Raw genomic sequence first — 15,329 nt, forward strand, 5'->3', positions numbered from 1 at the left:
GTAATTGTGAAAGAGACCATGTTATAATATGTCTACAGGTATACATTAATCAAGGTATAAAATTATTGATATTATTTTGTAATAAAGTAATTGATTTGTGTTGCCATAGCCCAATAGCGCGTTCACGTTTTACATTCATAGGGCTTTTATTTTAGAAAGTAGAGACAGGAAATGCTGGCATGCTTGACGTTGAAGCTTGCATGCCCACACGTATTACCTAGCTGGCTGCTCACAGTCTTCTACGACAAAATCAAAGCCAGACAGGACTCATCAGACATTTGAGATTTTAACCAGGTGTTTGCGCTCCGCGGTCACAGAGTGGCGACGACGATGATCCTTTTGCCAAGATAAGGTACAAGAAGTAGTAATTATGCGAATGCATATTGTCATAGGCATCATAAGACGCACAATCACTGACAGAACATTAGACAGTTCGCTAATCTAGCCTTTTTCAGCTGCTTTAGCCCTTGGTCGTTTCCAAGCTATCAGCAGATTGAAGGGACACGTTTCAACAATGTTTCTGACAGCACGGTTTAGATAACATTGTCATCAGTTTTTACAGTAAACAAAAACAATCTGTCGCAAGCTAAGTACATATTATTGACCCTTAGTTTTCATACACGTCCTAGCAGCAGCAGGCAGCGTATCTGATCATGTGGAGGAATGTCAAACACAAGCAGACCACCAAGAAAAGACATGGCAAATGTTGTTACCTTGTAATAACAATGTAATTGGAATAGCAACTGTGGCTGCTAGCAATATTTGTAATGGTTTGCCAGTTTCAACGTATATTAAGGAGATTTGCTGGTTGGTTGCAGTATTTCAATAGGCTGTCTTTGAGTGGATTGTTGACATTTGTATAGCATGGAATGGACAGTAGTTTTAGGCCTATGTGCCCAATACGCCTGTGTCTTGGAGAGCTAGGTAGTGTCAGTCATGCGCAACGCTTAATCATGTGGGGCTGTCTTGTGCACGTTAATACAGTAATTGGATGATGTGAGTGAGACCCCTTTTACAAAGACTTAGAGGTGTAGTATAGTAAACTGGAGTGACATCAGACAATCATTCATAAATAAAATAACGTATTAACTCTGATCATTTTCTGACCTTTTTAACAGTTAAACATCCATCACTGCCAGACGAAGATGGCCACAGGTTAAGCCCTTTATCAACTGGATTATGGATAGATTGCCACAATGACAGATGACGCGCTCCACTCTCCACTGTCACTCAAGGCGGCGGCCTTGCGTGTGGTGGACCTTTCCCTCTCCTTCTGCAACTCAATGTCTGAGGTAATAAGAATCCTGTTGTCTACACTACAAACTTCATTAAAAAAACGGCTCTTTTTATATTACCATCAAACAACACATTTCAGATACTTATTCTTGTGTGTGGATTCACTTGCACTGTCTCTACACAAACTGTGCATGTAAGTAATTCCCTCTTTTGCGCTCTCCACTGCTCTCATCCCAGCCAGGCACACTAAGTGGTGCTTCACTAGTTGTTACTCTCCTTAATGTGTAGCTGTGTAGAAGCACACGCATGCCCTGCAGGCAGTACGCTTGTCTATGCGGACAAGCACTTTATTGATGAAGGTCACCACTGTGCCTGGGCGAACTGGACAGTGTTTAGTTGGCCGGCTCTACTGTTTGTGTTGCTCATGCCAACACCAGGTTATGTAAGAGTAGTACTAGCTCTGCACCCAGTGATTGATTGTTAAGTAGAGTACCGGTAGCTCTAGTGAGTTGCATCACAGGGAGAGTCAGGGCCGGATTAAGATGGCCTTGGGTCCCTAGGCTACGGGTTGCTGTGGGGGCTCCTGAGGACAGAATTCAAGGTAATTTTACATGGACTTTGTCATAATTACAACCTGGGTATGAAGGATATGTCTACCAACTGTACTCAATATTGCATATGGTCACAATTCTGCATTTTCTTTTAACTTTTGGTCAATCAGGGCTGGCCCTAACGATTATTTTTCTCCCGATTAGTCTATCAACAATTTTTTTCCGAATAGTCAATTATCAAACGATTATTTATGTATTTTTTTGGAAGGGAAAAACAGTGATATGCCACTTAACTTTGACCTGAAAAATAATAGACAAATAAAGCAGAGTGCATATTAGGACAATGATTTCGAAAAAAGGGGACATTTTATAAATTAGTCTATAATAAATACAGGCCTAATATAATATCTCTTTGTTGCAGTACAAATCAAGTAAGCTTATTAGCCTACATTTACTGATATATAAAGAGGCCTAAGTTATACAGTATTAGGAAAGTGGAAAAAAATATGGGCCACTAGGTTAGGGTAAAGGCTACCAGAGACTTTGAGGCTACTCATTCATCATTCAGTTGACGCACCAAAACCCAGCTGGTCCCATATCCCCTTCTGTTGCCCAGCCTGTAATTGTACAACATAGTTATGAGTATTATTATATTATTAGAATAGTATTACTATTTATTTAGACCAGCAGTCGGCACAAACAGTATTGAATAGTGCGAGGTATTCTTCTCCTCCGGGGAGGAGAAGGGACGAGACCTTTCTGAATCAGGCCCATGCATTCCTCTCACTCCACATCTCCCGCTGTTGGCAGGGATATGCACACTTCTTTTATCTTCATTTACTTTTTTACTAGGTGTTGAATATTTCGTCTATAACAGGCACATTACGAATCATTGCTCTATCTCCCTGTCGTTGCTATGCAGTAAATCAGGGGCCCCCTGGCAGGTGGGGGGGCCCTAGGCTGCAGCCTTATCTAGCCTGTGCATTAATCCGGCCCTGGGGAGAGTGGTTGGCATGTGAAGACCAGATTAAGTAGAGCCAGTTAGTCAGAGCAGTCGGAGAGTGAGGTGGCGGTGTGTGATGGTATTCCACCTGTACAGTGCACATTACAGGCCATTACGGTGGGTTTGTAAATGATCTGGACTAGCTGGCATGGACTCAGGGATCGCAGCTGGTTGTGAGACTCTTTCCAAGGATGTCATATTTGTTGAACTGGTAGGAGGGGTGTCTTTTATGATTTGCTTTGTTTCTGTGCATCTGTTTCGTGTGTCTGAAATCAAGTCTTTCTGTAAATTATTGTCAAATATTGGCATTTAATTAAAGAGCCAACTGAACTTTCATGGGACCAATTAAAAAGACAAAGCATTAAACTAACCTTTGCCAGGAGACATTGCGTTCAGACAGTAGAAACAGGATAGTTTTTTGTAGACTTAACAAGGCTCTTACTGTATATACTGTATATAATGTATATACTGTATATCCTGTATACTCACTGTATACCTGTCTGCAGAAGTGGCACACAAAAAAGGTCTCAAGTGAAAAGCCTGCTTTTTAGTCTAATACATTTTCTCGTTTAATTTGAATGTAATAAGCATGTGTAATGAAAGTGTGATCATGCTCAGTCAAAGAGATGGGATGCGACATGCAAAATGAATACACCTAAAATAGAGTTGCAGTAGATCTGATACAACATGATAATATGTTTCAGGTGAATAGAGCATGTCAATCTATTTTAGTATGCTCTAAAAAATATAGACTATCGATTGCCACAATAAGCACCACTTCAATAACATATTGTAGATGATGGGCTTCTTACACTGTTAATGTAAGTGTCTGTTAAGCTTAATTTATATCTTTCTTGCCAAGATTATTTTTGTCCCTCCGGTTCTTCCCTCATCGGGAGCATGTCTGATCCTCCCCACAGGTGAATGTCAGTCCTGGGGCCAAAAAGCTGGTTGTTGCCACAGCCTTTGGTGCCGTCTCCCTCCTCTTCCTCGCCCGACACTTCAAAAGGAGGAAGGGGAAGAAAAAGACCCAGTCACCATGGGAACCAAAAGAATTTGACTTCCTCCTTGTCACTCCCTCACAGAAAGGTGACTGCATATCTGCCATGAATGAAGACAGTTTGATATTGTTTGACTTTTTTGTGCTTGGACATTTGATATTTTTTATTCTGTAAAAATGGATTTAAGCCTCTCCTTACTGAAGCAATTTACCTTTCTTGTGTTCAGTAGGCACAGCAGCAAGTAACCAACAGGACCTCACCCTGCCTCTTAACTCCAAAGGCTGCTACACCTGTAATGTTATTCCTGGTGGCACCCTCTACAGCAAGCTCTCTGGCTCCTTGCAGAGCCTAGCCTCGGTAAATACCCGTTTGTCAGCTCAAGGCAATGTGTGTAAAATACTGTTTCTCTTCAGCTTAGCAAGGTTTATCTGCTGATCCACTTTTGTTGTACGGTGCAGTTTTGCAGCCTTTAGTTTGTGTTGCAATATAGTATCAGGATAAAGTGTAATTGTAGCTACAGTGTCTGCTATCAGTACAAATTGTTTACATTTGCGCCTGCAGGTCAAAAGCATGAACTCGTCCAGCAGCTGCACCTGTGCCAACAGCTCTGGATGTTGGGATAGAAGTGCAGAAGACCCAGACCTCTGTAGCATGGTCAACATCCCAGTCACCACCCCAGAAAATCTTTACTTGATGGGTAAGTTTGTATTTGAATTTGTAATTGAATATGCATCTTTACATAGCATGTGTGTGTGACTAGTGATAGATTTATCAAGAGACAGTGAAATGGAGAGAGGCCTTGAACTTGGACAAAGTGAGAACATTTAGGTTCAGTTGGTGTTGGGAAAATATTCTAACCTCAATATGTTAGACTTCCAGTGGTTGTCTTTTTTTATAAGTCATGAGCATTTAAGTTTTTACACCTGTCTCTGTTTTGGCATGGGGCCACAGGCATGGAACTGTTTGAGGAGGCCCTGAGACGCTGGGAGCAGGCCCTCACCTTCCGCAGCCGCGAGGCAGACGACGAAGTCAGCTGCGCCTCGGTGAAGCTGGGTGCCGGTGACGCTATCGCAGAGGAGAGCATGGAGGTAGGCACTTACCAAACGTCTGACTTTGTTCTAACTGGGTTTGCCTGATTATGCTGTTTAGCCATTTCGTCACTGGTCTTTGCGAACTGAGCTACATGCTGTAGGAAGCCCATTTTCATCAAAAACTTGGACCACGGCAAGCAATTGCCACGTGCTTCTGGATATTGCCAATGTTTAGAGAGGCAAGCGTTGGCACTTCCCAAACAGAGGATTAGTGCACGCCACTTGGACTCTAAACTGCCGCTTACAAGTGATTTCCTCTGCCCTAAGCCCAAGACCGATTTAAATAGTACCCTCGACTGCAGAGTCGATGGCTTTGGAGGGAGCGTAACCTTAAATGACCCTGCATGTGAAAACTAACCATATCATTCACCACTGTGGGAACTCATACAGGACAAGCTTATTACCAATGTATAACATCCTACACGACGTGTGCATATACGTATAAGCTTTTGCATATGTTATGGGGCTTTCCCTTGAGAGTATCACGTTTTGTATACCATCTTGCCAGGTCAAGGTAGTTTAAGCTTCTGTGCCACTTTTGAGATTAAGTTAATTCACTTTAACATGTATAAATAGGAACTGGAAATCCAAAAGCTCAGTAGACTGTAAATGAAGGTAGGTTCTGACAGAACATTTCAAGGCATAGTGTATTTCAGAAATCTCATATAAAATGTCATTGATATTGATAACTTTAGAAATATTTTTTAGGGGCTTTTTATGCCTTTATTGACAGGATAGTATGAGATGCTGACAGGAAATGAGTGGGAGAGAGAGTGGGAGAGAGAGATGGGGAAGGATTGGGAAATGACTCGAATTTGAGTCCCCATAGGCTGGGCATGAAAGCCCAAATGTGGGGGGCTTAGCGCGCTGCACCACAGCGCCCCCGATATTGATAACTTTTTAAATGTTTGTATATGTACACTGCACCCAAATGCACCCTGTACAAAGAACTAGTGTCCAATTGGCCTTGGTATTGCTGTAAAATAATTTAACAGAGTTAAACTTAAGCGCCCAGCACAAACAGCTCAAACTTCCCTAATGTGTGTGTGTGCTTGTGTGTATGTGTGTGGTCCCCCTGTGCATACACAGTAAATTTTGTAGTGTTAAAATAACACTTAAAGAGTTAAAATTAACACTGTTCTAGTGTCTATTTGGTCCTGCTCCAGATCAGTGTTAAACACTGATGTTAGATTTATAGTGTTAAGCTAACACTATAAAGAGTAAAGCAGTTTCGGGGAGCATACAATGGCGCAGACAAACTCCATCACCTCGAGGAGGCGGGGGCTCTCTGGAGTACTTCTAACTCCACACAATTTAACAACTTCATTTGTCACTGACACTGGAGAGCGTCTCACTCCATTTGGTGTTGGAATTACTCCAATAGTGTTAATAAGCCTTAACACTGCAAAATTAACACTGGCAAATTTACTGTGTATGTGTTTGGTTCAGGACATCATCAGTGCAGAGTTCGTTCACAAGCTGGAGTCGTTGCTGCAGAGGGCATACCGGCTACAGGAACAGTTTGAGGGATCATTGGGTGTCTCGGATCCCTCATCACATGCTAGCAATGGTGAGTGAGGGACTCTGTCACTGTCTTTCCCATAAGCACACACATACACCACTCACGGATAAAATGGTGCAATTTCAAATCTTGTTGTTTTTTTGTAACAGTTTGGAATATGCTAGCTGTATTTATGGAATTGCAAATTGCTAATGAGCAGTGATGGGCCACTTCAAACAATGTGTTTCTCTCACACTAAATAATTTGGCAGTAAGGGTATTGCATGGGATTACATCAAATGTCTTTCTTGGCAATTTCCCTCAATGTTTGGCATTTGTGCAGTTCTCCAGAGATGTGTTTTTGCCGTTTGTTTTGATCAAAGTAGCACATAACAGTTGTTTCCATTAAGCATTCTAGTATCACATCAAATATGAACACTATTTTTTTGTCTTACATTAGGAGGCCTCCAGGCTAAATAAAATGTATCTGTGCAATTCTTGTAAATGACAATGCTGTGTAGTCTATCTATGGGAAACAGTGGGGAAAAGAGTGGTTTTCCACCACTATCAACCATGCTGCAGTTAAGCCACATTCATGCCGTCTGCTGCACCAGCTGTTGCCAGCGGCAACCCCTCATTATTCCTTGTGGAATATTTGGGCTTGAATGTCATAGTAGATTAGTGGGTATTCTCTCTCCCAGTTCCACCAGTAGATGAGTGGGTATTCCCAGAGGTGATCTAACAAGCAACAGTATCTCTGGTATTCCCTCTTCCAGTTCCACCAGAGGGGTTCTCTTCCCTGCTCATTGCCAGTACCACCATGGCCAGTATAGTAGCTCCACTGTCCTCACTGGACCTAAAAAAAAAAGTTGCACGTTGGCCGTAGAGATCAGCAGTGGGGCATTGCAAAGCCGTTACCTTAGATGGCTTATACTTTTACCTCTTACGCTTCACTGGGTTTGACGAATAAGGTCCATGTGTGAAGCAGCAGAGATTTGAGTTTCTTAGAATGCAAAGGCAGTGATTATCTGGTAGGAGAGCACTGCTAAAGTGATGTTTTGGGCAGAAAGGTTTCCAAAGAGATCTCATCAATCCCTGTGAGGTTTGTTAGCACTAGCGAGCTAAACCCCATACAGCAAAAAGCTGATGTACCTCACCAGTGGAAATACAAGTGGACTTAATTGGTTTGGCAAAGCCCTTATTGCTATTTTTTTGTACCAGACCTTCTCCTTGGTGGCTTGTACCGTCCGTGGCCCTAATAAAAGACCACCTTGTGTCAGTTCCGATTTGGATTAGTACATGTTTTAACAATAATTATATTAAGATATTTAGTACAATGTAATCTTAGAAGTTTGCTTCTCTGTAGCTTGGACCCTGCAGCCACAGCATTGACTTGTCATGTCATACACGAATACATGGACAGGCCCCTCGAATTTGATTTCTGTCCTGTCGTGTCTATTCTAAGACCTGCTTAGCATTTGGCTCCCAAGACTGGCTTTGTGAATTCAAGACCCCACATTTAGAATTCGAGAACCTCCCACTGCGTACATAGACACCCCATAACATGTGAACACGTAACTAGAGAAGGCATGAGGTTTTCAGCACGTAGTTACATTGACATATCAAAAGCAAAAAAAAAACATGTTTATCTGTGCTATAAATAAACCGGTTTTGTTTTGCAACGGGCATGTGTGATTGTGTGTGTTTGGTTGTCCATGATTAACTGCCTAACTGTAATGCCTGACTCTCTGCCAGACAAACACACGGACCTCTCCAGCAGAGATGATCTGGATGATTCCATCCTGAGGGATACCATGAGCATAGCCTCCACCGACTCCTTTGTGTCTGCTGCCGAGGTGAGAATGTTAACTCAGCATCCAACTTTACACCAAACCCTTAACCAAAAAAATTGAAATCATCTCAACATGTCAGCAGCAATAGCTTGTGCAATTGTACCATACCATATTTGCCCACAGAATAAATAAATTAACCAACAAGCCAGTAAGCGAACAGAATGTTAGCAACACATTGATATTTAATTACCATATAGTAGTAACAAATGATCAGTTGGGGTTACACACAGAAGCATAGGTGCTTTTAAGTTCCTAACCAAAGAGTTTGTGTCCGAGGAGATGGCTGCCCGGCAAGCGTTAGGAATGCCCTGGGTTAGACACGAAACCAGTGCCTGTGCTGTGGGGCTCGTAAATCATCAGATAATCTTTAGGAAGACTGAAGGCAGAAAGCTGTCTGGCCGCCAGCCTCATGTCCGTCTGTGCCCATTAGCGTAGGTCATCCACCTGTAATCAGCCTGCGCCTTGCCCCATGCAGACGACCTCAGACGCCTCAACAACTCTGTGGTGCCAAAGCCAATGCCAATCTCTAGCTCTGGCTCACTGCCACCATCATGATTACAACTTGATCACGTTAGTAAGGTCTTGCGCGATGCAGTGAGAGTGTGTTGACATTCATTGAATAAAGTGAGAAAGGAATAGGAATAGCTTACAGTCATTTTGCAGTACCCAGACATGCTTTTGTTAAACTGAGCAACATTGGTTTATGTGTGTATTTGCTCCACACGTGTCAAGTTAATCAAGTCAAACCGTGTTTGGGGGGCTGAGGAGCCTGCTTGATCACGTTAGCAAGGTCTTGCGATGCAGTTTCAGTGTGTAGACATGCATCGGATAAAGTGAGAAAGGAATAGCTGGCAGTAATTTTGCAGTACCCTGCCATGCTTTTGTTCTATGTGCATGTGCTCCACACATGTGAAGTTAATCAAGTCGCACCGTGTTTCGGGGGCTCAGGAGCCTGCCTGTGGTGTGACTCTAGTGGGACTCAGCATGGCTGTTTCCACTCCGACCTGGTGGGGTGCACTTGAGTGTCGGGGAGAAACTGGGTCATTGCCAGAGTGGAGAACTGCAAGGGGACTATTAATAGCTTCAGCACATGCCTACATGTTTTCGGTGCACATGTACCAGCTTTGAGATTTGAGCCTCCGCTACGCTACAGTCTGTTACTCTGTGTACAGTATTACTGAAGGGTCACTCATATTGTACATGTCAGTTGAGAGTTCACAACTGAGAGTTCACAACTGTTAATATTATGTTCGTTGTTCATCAGTGTTGATGTTGTTATGACAGAGATCGATCTCTACAGCCTTTCCATAGGCATATGCGTGCTCTGCGATTCAGGCTAATAATATCCAATGTGGTTCTGGCCGTCCTCAATGAAGGTGACCTGTAACTAATGCTGTTCTACTGGGACTGGCTGGTCATGTAGCACACGCCACAGCAGTGTGTGCTCATGCTGTGGCTACTGTTCCACAATACTCCTAGAATAGCTGCTTTGTTTCTGTTCATAAGTTACACCTACAGTGGCAGGTGTTGTGCCATAGTGTATCTATATTAGACTTGTCATATCTCAGTGGACAAATGTGTTCTCCTGATAACACTAGGCATTTGATTCCTGCTGTGTACAATCTCACATAGCTGGAAATCCTGTCTTCCCTGCACCGTCAAGTGACAGTATACCACACATGAAAACTACAAATGAGATCAGTCTTATATTACTCATATCCTGCTTTGTTTCATCTTTGTGTTTGCTTCTTTCTCTCTCTCTCTCTCTCTCTCTCTCTCTCTCTCTCTCTCTCTCTCTCTCTCTCTCTCTCTCTCTCAGCTCTCCCTCTCTCTCTCGGAGCACAGAGAGCTAAGGAATGCCTACACCCTGGGAACTCTCTGCCACTATCCCTTCTATGAGGAGGCACTGCAGATGGCCGAGGACGGCAAGATCTCCTGCAGAGTCCTCAGGTATCCTGGGAAGGCACAGCCTTTGCAGATGCAAATATGAAATGTTGATCAAGATGGGGCTTAGAATATACTGACCTACTGTATCATTGGTGCGAACCTCACAAACACTGATGTACATTATATGTGTAATGTAGCCAAAATCACAAGGACTACCCAGTTAATTGTACAGTTCAGGTATTGACCACCACATCTTGTGTGCATCATCAACAGTGTAGCTACAGATAGAAAGAAGTAGTATTTTTAATCCCGACAGAAACAATTCTTGAACAATAAATGTTGGAAATAATTTAGATCACATACACTCTGCTGAGGTCAGGAAATGAAAATCTGTCTTTGTAATATTTGCTACAACCGATTCAAAAATGATCTGCCCTCACCAAAATTGTCTGGAAACCTCAGCAGTGCAGTTTTAAACGCGCAGAGGCAGCACAAACCACCAGAGAAAAAGGGTGGTAAGAAAGTGGAGTCAGGCCAAATCAACCATGTAAAATCAAGAAAATATACAATTTATCTGGGTTTACACGCTGGCTGTCTAAAAAAAATTGTGTTTGCATGACCGGGCAGCCTCACACTAAAAGCAATGAACACAGTTTGCAGACTGGCAGATCATGGTTATTTGACAGTGTAGTTGATATGTTTGGAGAATACCTGAACATTTTTGTGGTGGTTTCATTTTCAAATATATCCAGTGTGTAGGATATCTAGTCAGGTCATATCTGAGAGATGATTGAGTGTCGAATGTATGACTTATCTTATGTTAGCGCGGTAACTTTAAGGCTCACTACTATTGCTGTCCTTATGGATTGTGTGTTCTCCAGGACGGAGCTGCTGGAATGCCTTGGTGATACAGACTTCCTGGCTAAACTGCACTGTGTGCGTCAGGCATGTCAGGTATGCTTTCATGGTTTTATTGTAAGTTGCTTTATTTGTATACTTATTTCATAAGACCATAGAAACCTGTCAGTTATATTGTGCCTGACTTCAGTGTTGCCAGATTGGGCGGTTTCCCGCCCAATTGGCCTGTTTTGGATGGCCGTCTGCTGGTAAAAATGGCATTTTGCAAGAAAACCCGTCCAATTTTTGGCCATAGAAATGTATAGAATTGTGCAGGATTCAGTGCTTTCAGGTTTTGAGCCTTTTTTGGGCTGGAATCATCATCAGCCTCTTCTGGCAACCCTGCATGACACCTGCCATCCTTTACTTCCATCACAGCTCATCCTGTGTGAGAGGGCGACCAGACACTTCCTGGCTGATACGGGAAAGAAGATCCTCTCCTCCATCATCGTCAAGGCTCGCAAAGTTAGTCTCTCTTGTGCTCTCTCTGTGCGTGCGTGTGTGTTTCTGCAAATATGTTAGGTCTGCACAGTGCGGAATTAACTGCAGAAAATTAAAACGGCAACATTTCGATCACCCTGGATCCTCGTCAGGCATAAGGCATATTTTTAAGGCTGTTTTAATGTAATAAACTTTATTTTTTGGAGCTTATTCCGCAGGGTGCATACCTACCTTCTTCAACTGTCTGACACTTTTGTCTAGCACCTGCAACAAGTTTGGATGTCTGGAAGACATTGGATGTGCGCACCCTACCCAAAACGTCCTCCTAATTCCTGATCAATGCCAACACCTTCCTAAGGCACACCTGTGTGTTTTCTTCTGCAGAGCCCCAAGAGGTTTGAAGAGGTGTTTGAGGAGATGATCTCTTTCTTGGAAAAGACAGACCACTGGGGAAACACTGAGGTGGAGCTGGCAACCCGAGGCGTGAGTATAGCTGGCTGTTTTTAAGGTGCTGTTTCCACGTAGCAGGATATTTTTTAGCAGGGTTTTTTTTTAATCCTGTTTAGGTGTAAATACTCCATTGTAACAAATGCATTTCAGCCTCCCAAATAGGATACTAAAGCCTGCTTTTATGTATCTGGATTTTAAATATCTGCTACGTGGAAACGGAAGGCCAAAACCAATGTAACCAGGAGAAAAAAATATCCAGATATAAAAATATCCTGCTACGTGGAAACTGCTCCTATGTCAGGCTCATGGACTAGCCTGTATTACCTGTGGTTAGGTGTATTGAGATGAATGAAGTCAAGTCTTAAGTTAGGACGTTCTCTGTCCAGTGTCCATGATGTTGGTTAATATGTTTTCATTTTCTTGGGAACTGTCTAATCTTGTGGGCTCAATTAAGGCGCGAAAGACACATACCCACTGTGAGTGGTTGTAGTGCCTGGCCAATTGTAACATGATTTCTGGATTCATCATTTAGAAAGACCTCTAAAAAATGCAAAATAAAGCTGCTCAGGAATTTCACACAATACCACTACTTTGCTTGGGAATGCAAATAAATTCCATAGCTCACGTCACCAATCCACATCTGTATGCAGTTGTCCTACTTCTAGTCACTGTGTTACTTTGTTTTTGTAGGTCAGGCATTTGAACTTCTATGACATCGTGTTGGATTTCATCCTCATGGATTCTTTTGAGGACCTGGAGAATCCGCCTATTTCCATCCAGAATGTTGTGAACAATCGTTGGCTAAACAGCTCCTTCAAAGAGACGGTAAGCTCATCACATCAACAGTACACTTTAGGTGTCTTGCCAAGCCATTTACATGATGCCATAGAATTACCAATCCTTATCCTCTCTGTCTTCTAACAGGCTGTGGCTTCGAGTTGCTGGTCAGTGCTTAAACAGAAGAGGCAGCATATGAAGGTGCGTTGTCATCTTTCAGATGCAGATGAAACCAGCATCTCAGATTTTTGACATGATGTACATTTCACTAGTCTAGTGCACGCACTTCCAAGTGTATCAACCTAATTAGTCACGCCCAGTGATTGGATACTCTCTATTAGTCACGCCCCATGATTGGATACTCCTCCGAGTTCGCCAAAGAGTATCCAATCACTGGGCGTGACTAATTAGGCTGATACACTTAGAAGTGCACACACAAGAGTTTTGAGAAATGCGCCATGATGTACATTTCACTCGTCTACTACACAGCACAAAGTGAATGCTGAAAAATTAGTGTTATCACCTGTCCCAGTTTTTCATGCTTTTTCTTGTTTGTAATGGTCTGTCCCAGGAAAAAAAAAACCTTCCCTGGTCACTAAATGGATGACAATAGCATAGAAACAAATAGGTTGATTGAGTTTGAAATTTCAATTTTTTTTGTTAGACAGAGATGGCAACACTATAACAAATACACCTCCCATGTTGTTCCCTTTCCCCTGCCAGATGCAGGATGGTTTCATTGCACACTTCTACACCGTCTGTGAGCAGATTAGTCCCGTCCTGGCATGGGGCTTCCTGGGCCCCAGGACCACCTTGCACGACTTCTGCTGTTTCTTCAAGGTAATATTGCAATAACTACAGTTGTCCTCTAAATAATAGCAGTGTCTTTATGAAGTTGAGAAAATGTCAAGTCGTCCAATAGTTTGTATTTTGATGAGCAAAAATGCATTGGACACTGCTCATTCATAGCATATTCTGTTTCAAAACAAGAAAATTGGGGAAAATAATTACATTTTATAATATTAGAAGAATCTTGACATTTACTCACTTTGGTAAAGGCACTGGTATTATTCTCAGCACAACTGTACTTCACACACAGGCAAAGCTGTGCATGAAAGACATTTCACTGGACGAATGAACAGCTATTTATAAAATATTTCAACTTAGGCTTGATGGCGTTTTTATTTTTCACCACCAGCAAATGCTCTGTGATCATTACATGCCAATTTACCAGATTAAAACCCCTTTCTCCTTGTATCTCCTGACAGGATCAGGTGCTGTACTTCCTGAAGGACATCTTTGACCTTGAGAAGGTGCGCTACAGCTGCGTGGAGACGCTGGCGGAGGATGTGCTTCACCTGCTGCACCGGCGCTGCGAGCTGCTCCTGGCCTACCTGGGCGCCGACTCTTTCCGCCACCTCAATGGCTGCATCACACCACAGCTTCACCTCGTGCCCAATGCCATGCTGGAGGCCAGAGTGCAATAATAACACACCACAGGACTCTCCATCCATCCACACATGTAGCCTAAACGTCGTTCAAAGTCTACTACACTAACTGAAGGAAGAGGAAAAAATGGATTTATGCTTCTTTGGTGCAGTGTTGTCCTGGCTGTTATTAGTGTAAATGCTGCTTGATTTGTTAGACCATCATTATCTGACTGAGCACCATTTGGTCACCTGTAAGTCTAGTTGCAATACTGTCCTCATGTACTCTTTGTGGTGCCATTTCAATGCAGTTGTTTATTGTTAAATCTAAAAACTGGTGTCATTGCTGTGCCTTCTCGAGAGGTAGACACATTCAGCAGCCAGTTTGTATTGCACAGCAGTGTCCGGGTCGGTACTTGTGACCTCAAGCGCAAATACGATTTATTCAACATTATTTATTGCATTTTGTTTTTTTTAGCCTTGTTCAAATCACGCTGAAACCGTATTTACAAGAACGGCAGGGCAGGATGTTTGGGTGGCCCAACAGTATTAAGTGGGGCTGGCTGACTTCTTGTAGGAGTAATGATACTATGTATTGTGAAGGGATTCCTGACAAGGCTAGTCTTGAGTGGCTTCATTCATTAAGTAGATTATGTACACGTGAAATGCCTTGTTTGACAAGTCTGTGCCAGTGAACATGAGCCTGTTGCCCATCTGTAAGTGCTGAGACACGCACAAGGCCTCATGGCTAATGGATCTCCCATCTGCTGAGCATTCTTTACTCGCCCTGTGTTGTCCCTAGTGTTTGGGCTGTTGTGAATGTTAAAGTGTTTCAGCCTTACTGACAGTAACCTTTAGTGTTATCCTGTCTGTACAATGGCAGGTCTAAACTGTTACCAATCATTCGTCTTCCTTGGCACATCAAAAAGGGACTGGTTTTGAGTGAACATTAAATAAAGATAAACCCAGAATATATTTTTGTGGGTCTCTCAAGTGAACTCATACAAGTTCAAAATCCGGCAACATGGGTCTTGTTTTATGGCATTTATTTTTTATAATTAAGATCATTTCACTAACATCAGTGAATTGCAACATCAACTTGTGCACCAATATGAATTATGTTTTAATAAAAGGGCCATTTGAAGTTACTTTAGAGTGTTTCTTAAACATGTACCATTATCTCACATTGGCCACATCTGCAATTAATATACAGGA

At 42.6% G+C, this 15,329-nt stretch overlaps 1 protein-coding gene across 3 annotated transcripts; it reads left to right on the top strand.

The window, feature by feature from the left end:
* The first annotated feature begins 234 nt into the window (after window positions 1–234).
* On the top strand, window positions 235–15,262 carry miga1 (mitoguardin 1). Of its 3 annotated transcripts, none has more exons than XM_063218950.1 (16): window positions 235–352; window positions 1,119–1,292; window positions 3,711–3,879; window positions 4,018–4,148; window positions 4,353–4,488; window positions 4,743–4,879; window positions 6,332–6,452; window positions 8,138–8,238; window positions 10,055–10,185; window positions 11,004–11,076; window positions 11,398–11,484; window positions 11,845–11,943; window positions 12,601–12,735; window positions 12,835–12,888; window positions 13,411–13,527; window positions 13,956–15,262. In XM_063218950.1, the coding sequence occupies exons 2-16, from the start codon at window positions 1,197–1,199 to the stop codon at window positions 14,172–14,174; spliced, it is 1,806 nt and encodes a 601-aa protein (XP_063075020.1). In that variant the 5' UTR covers window positions 235–352; window positions 1,119–1,196; the 3' UTR covers window positions 14,175–15,262. The 3 variants fall into 3 exon arrangements, with proteins under 3 accessions (XP_063075020.1, XP_063075021.1, XP_063075022.1); XM_063218951.1 differs by having other exon boundaries at window positions 4,021–4,148; XM_063218952.1 differs by lacking the exons at window positions 235–352; window positions 1,119–1,292 and adding an exon at window positions 2,847–3,001.
* The last annotated feature ends 67 nt before the right edge of the window (window positions 15,263–15,329 follow it).

The sequence above is a fragment of the Engraulis encrasicolus genome, chromosome 16 (genome assembly GCF_034702125.1).
Source record: "Engraulis encrasicolus isolate BLACKSEA-1 chromosome 16, IST_EnEncr_1.0, whole genome shotgun sequence".
NCBI classification, from domain to species: domain Eukaryota; kingdom Metazoa; phylum Chordata; class Actinopteri; order Clupeiformes; family Engraulidae; genus Engraulis; species Engraulis encrasicolus.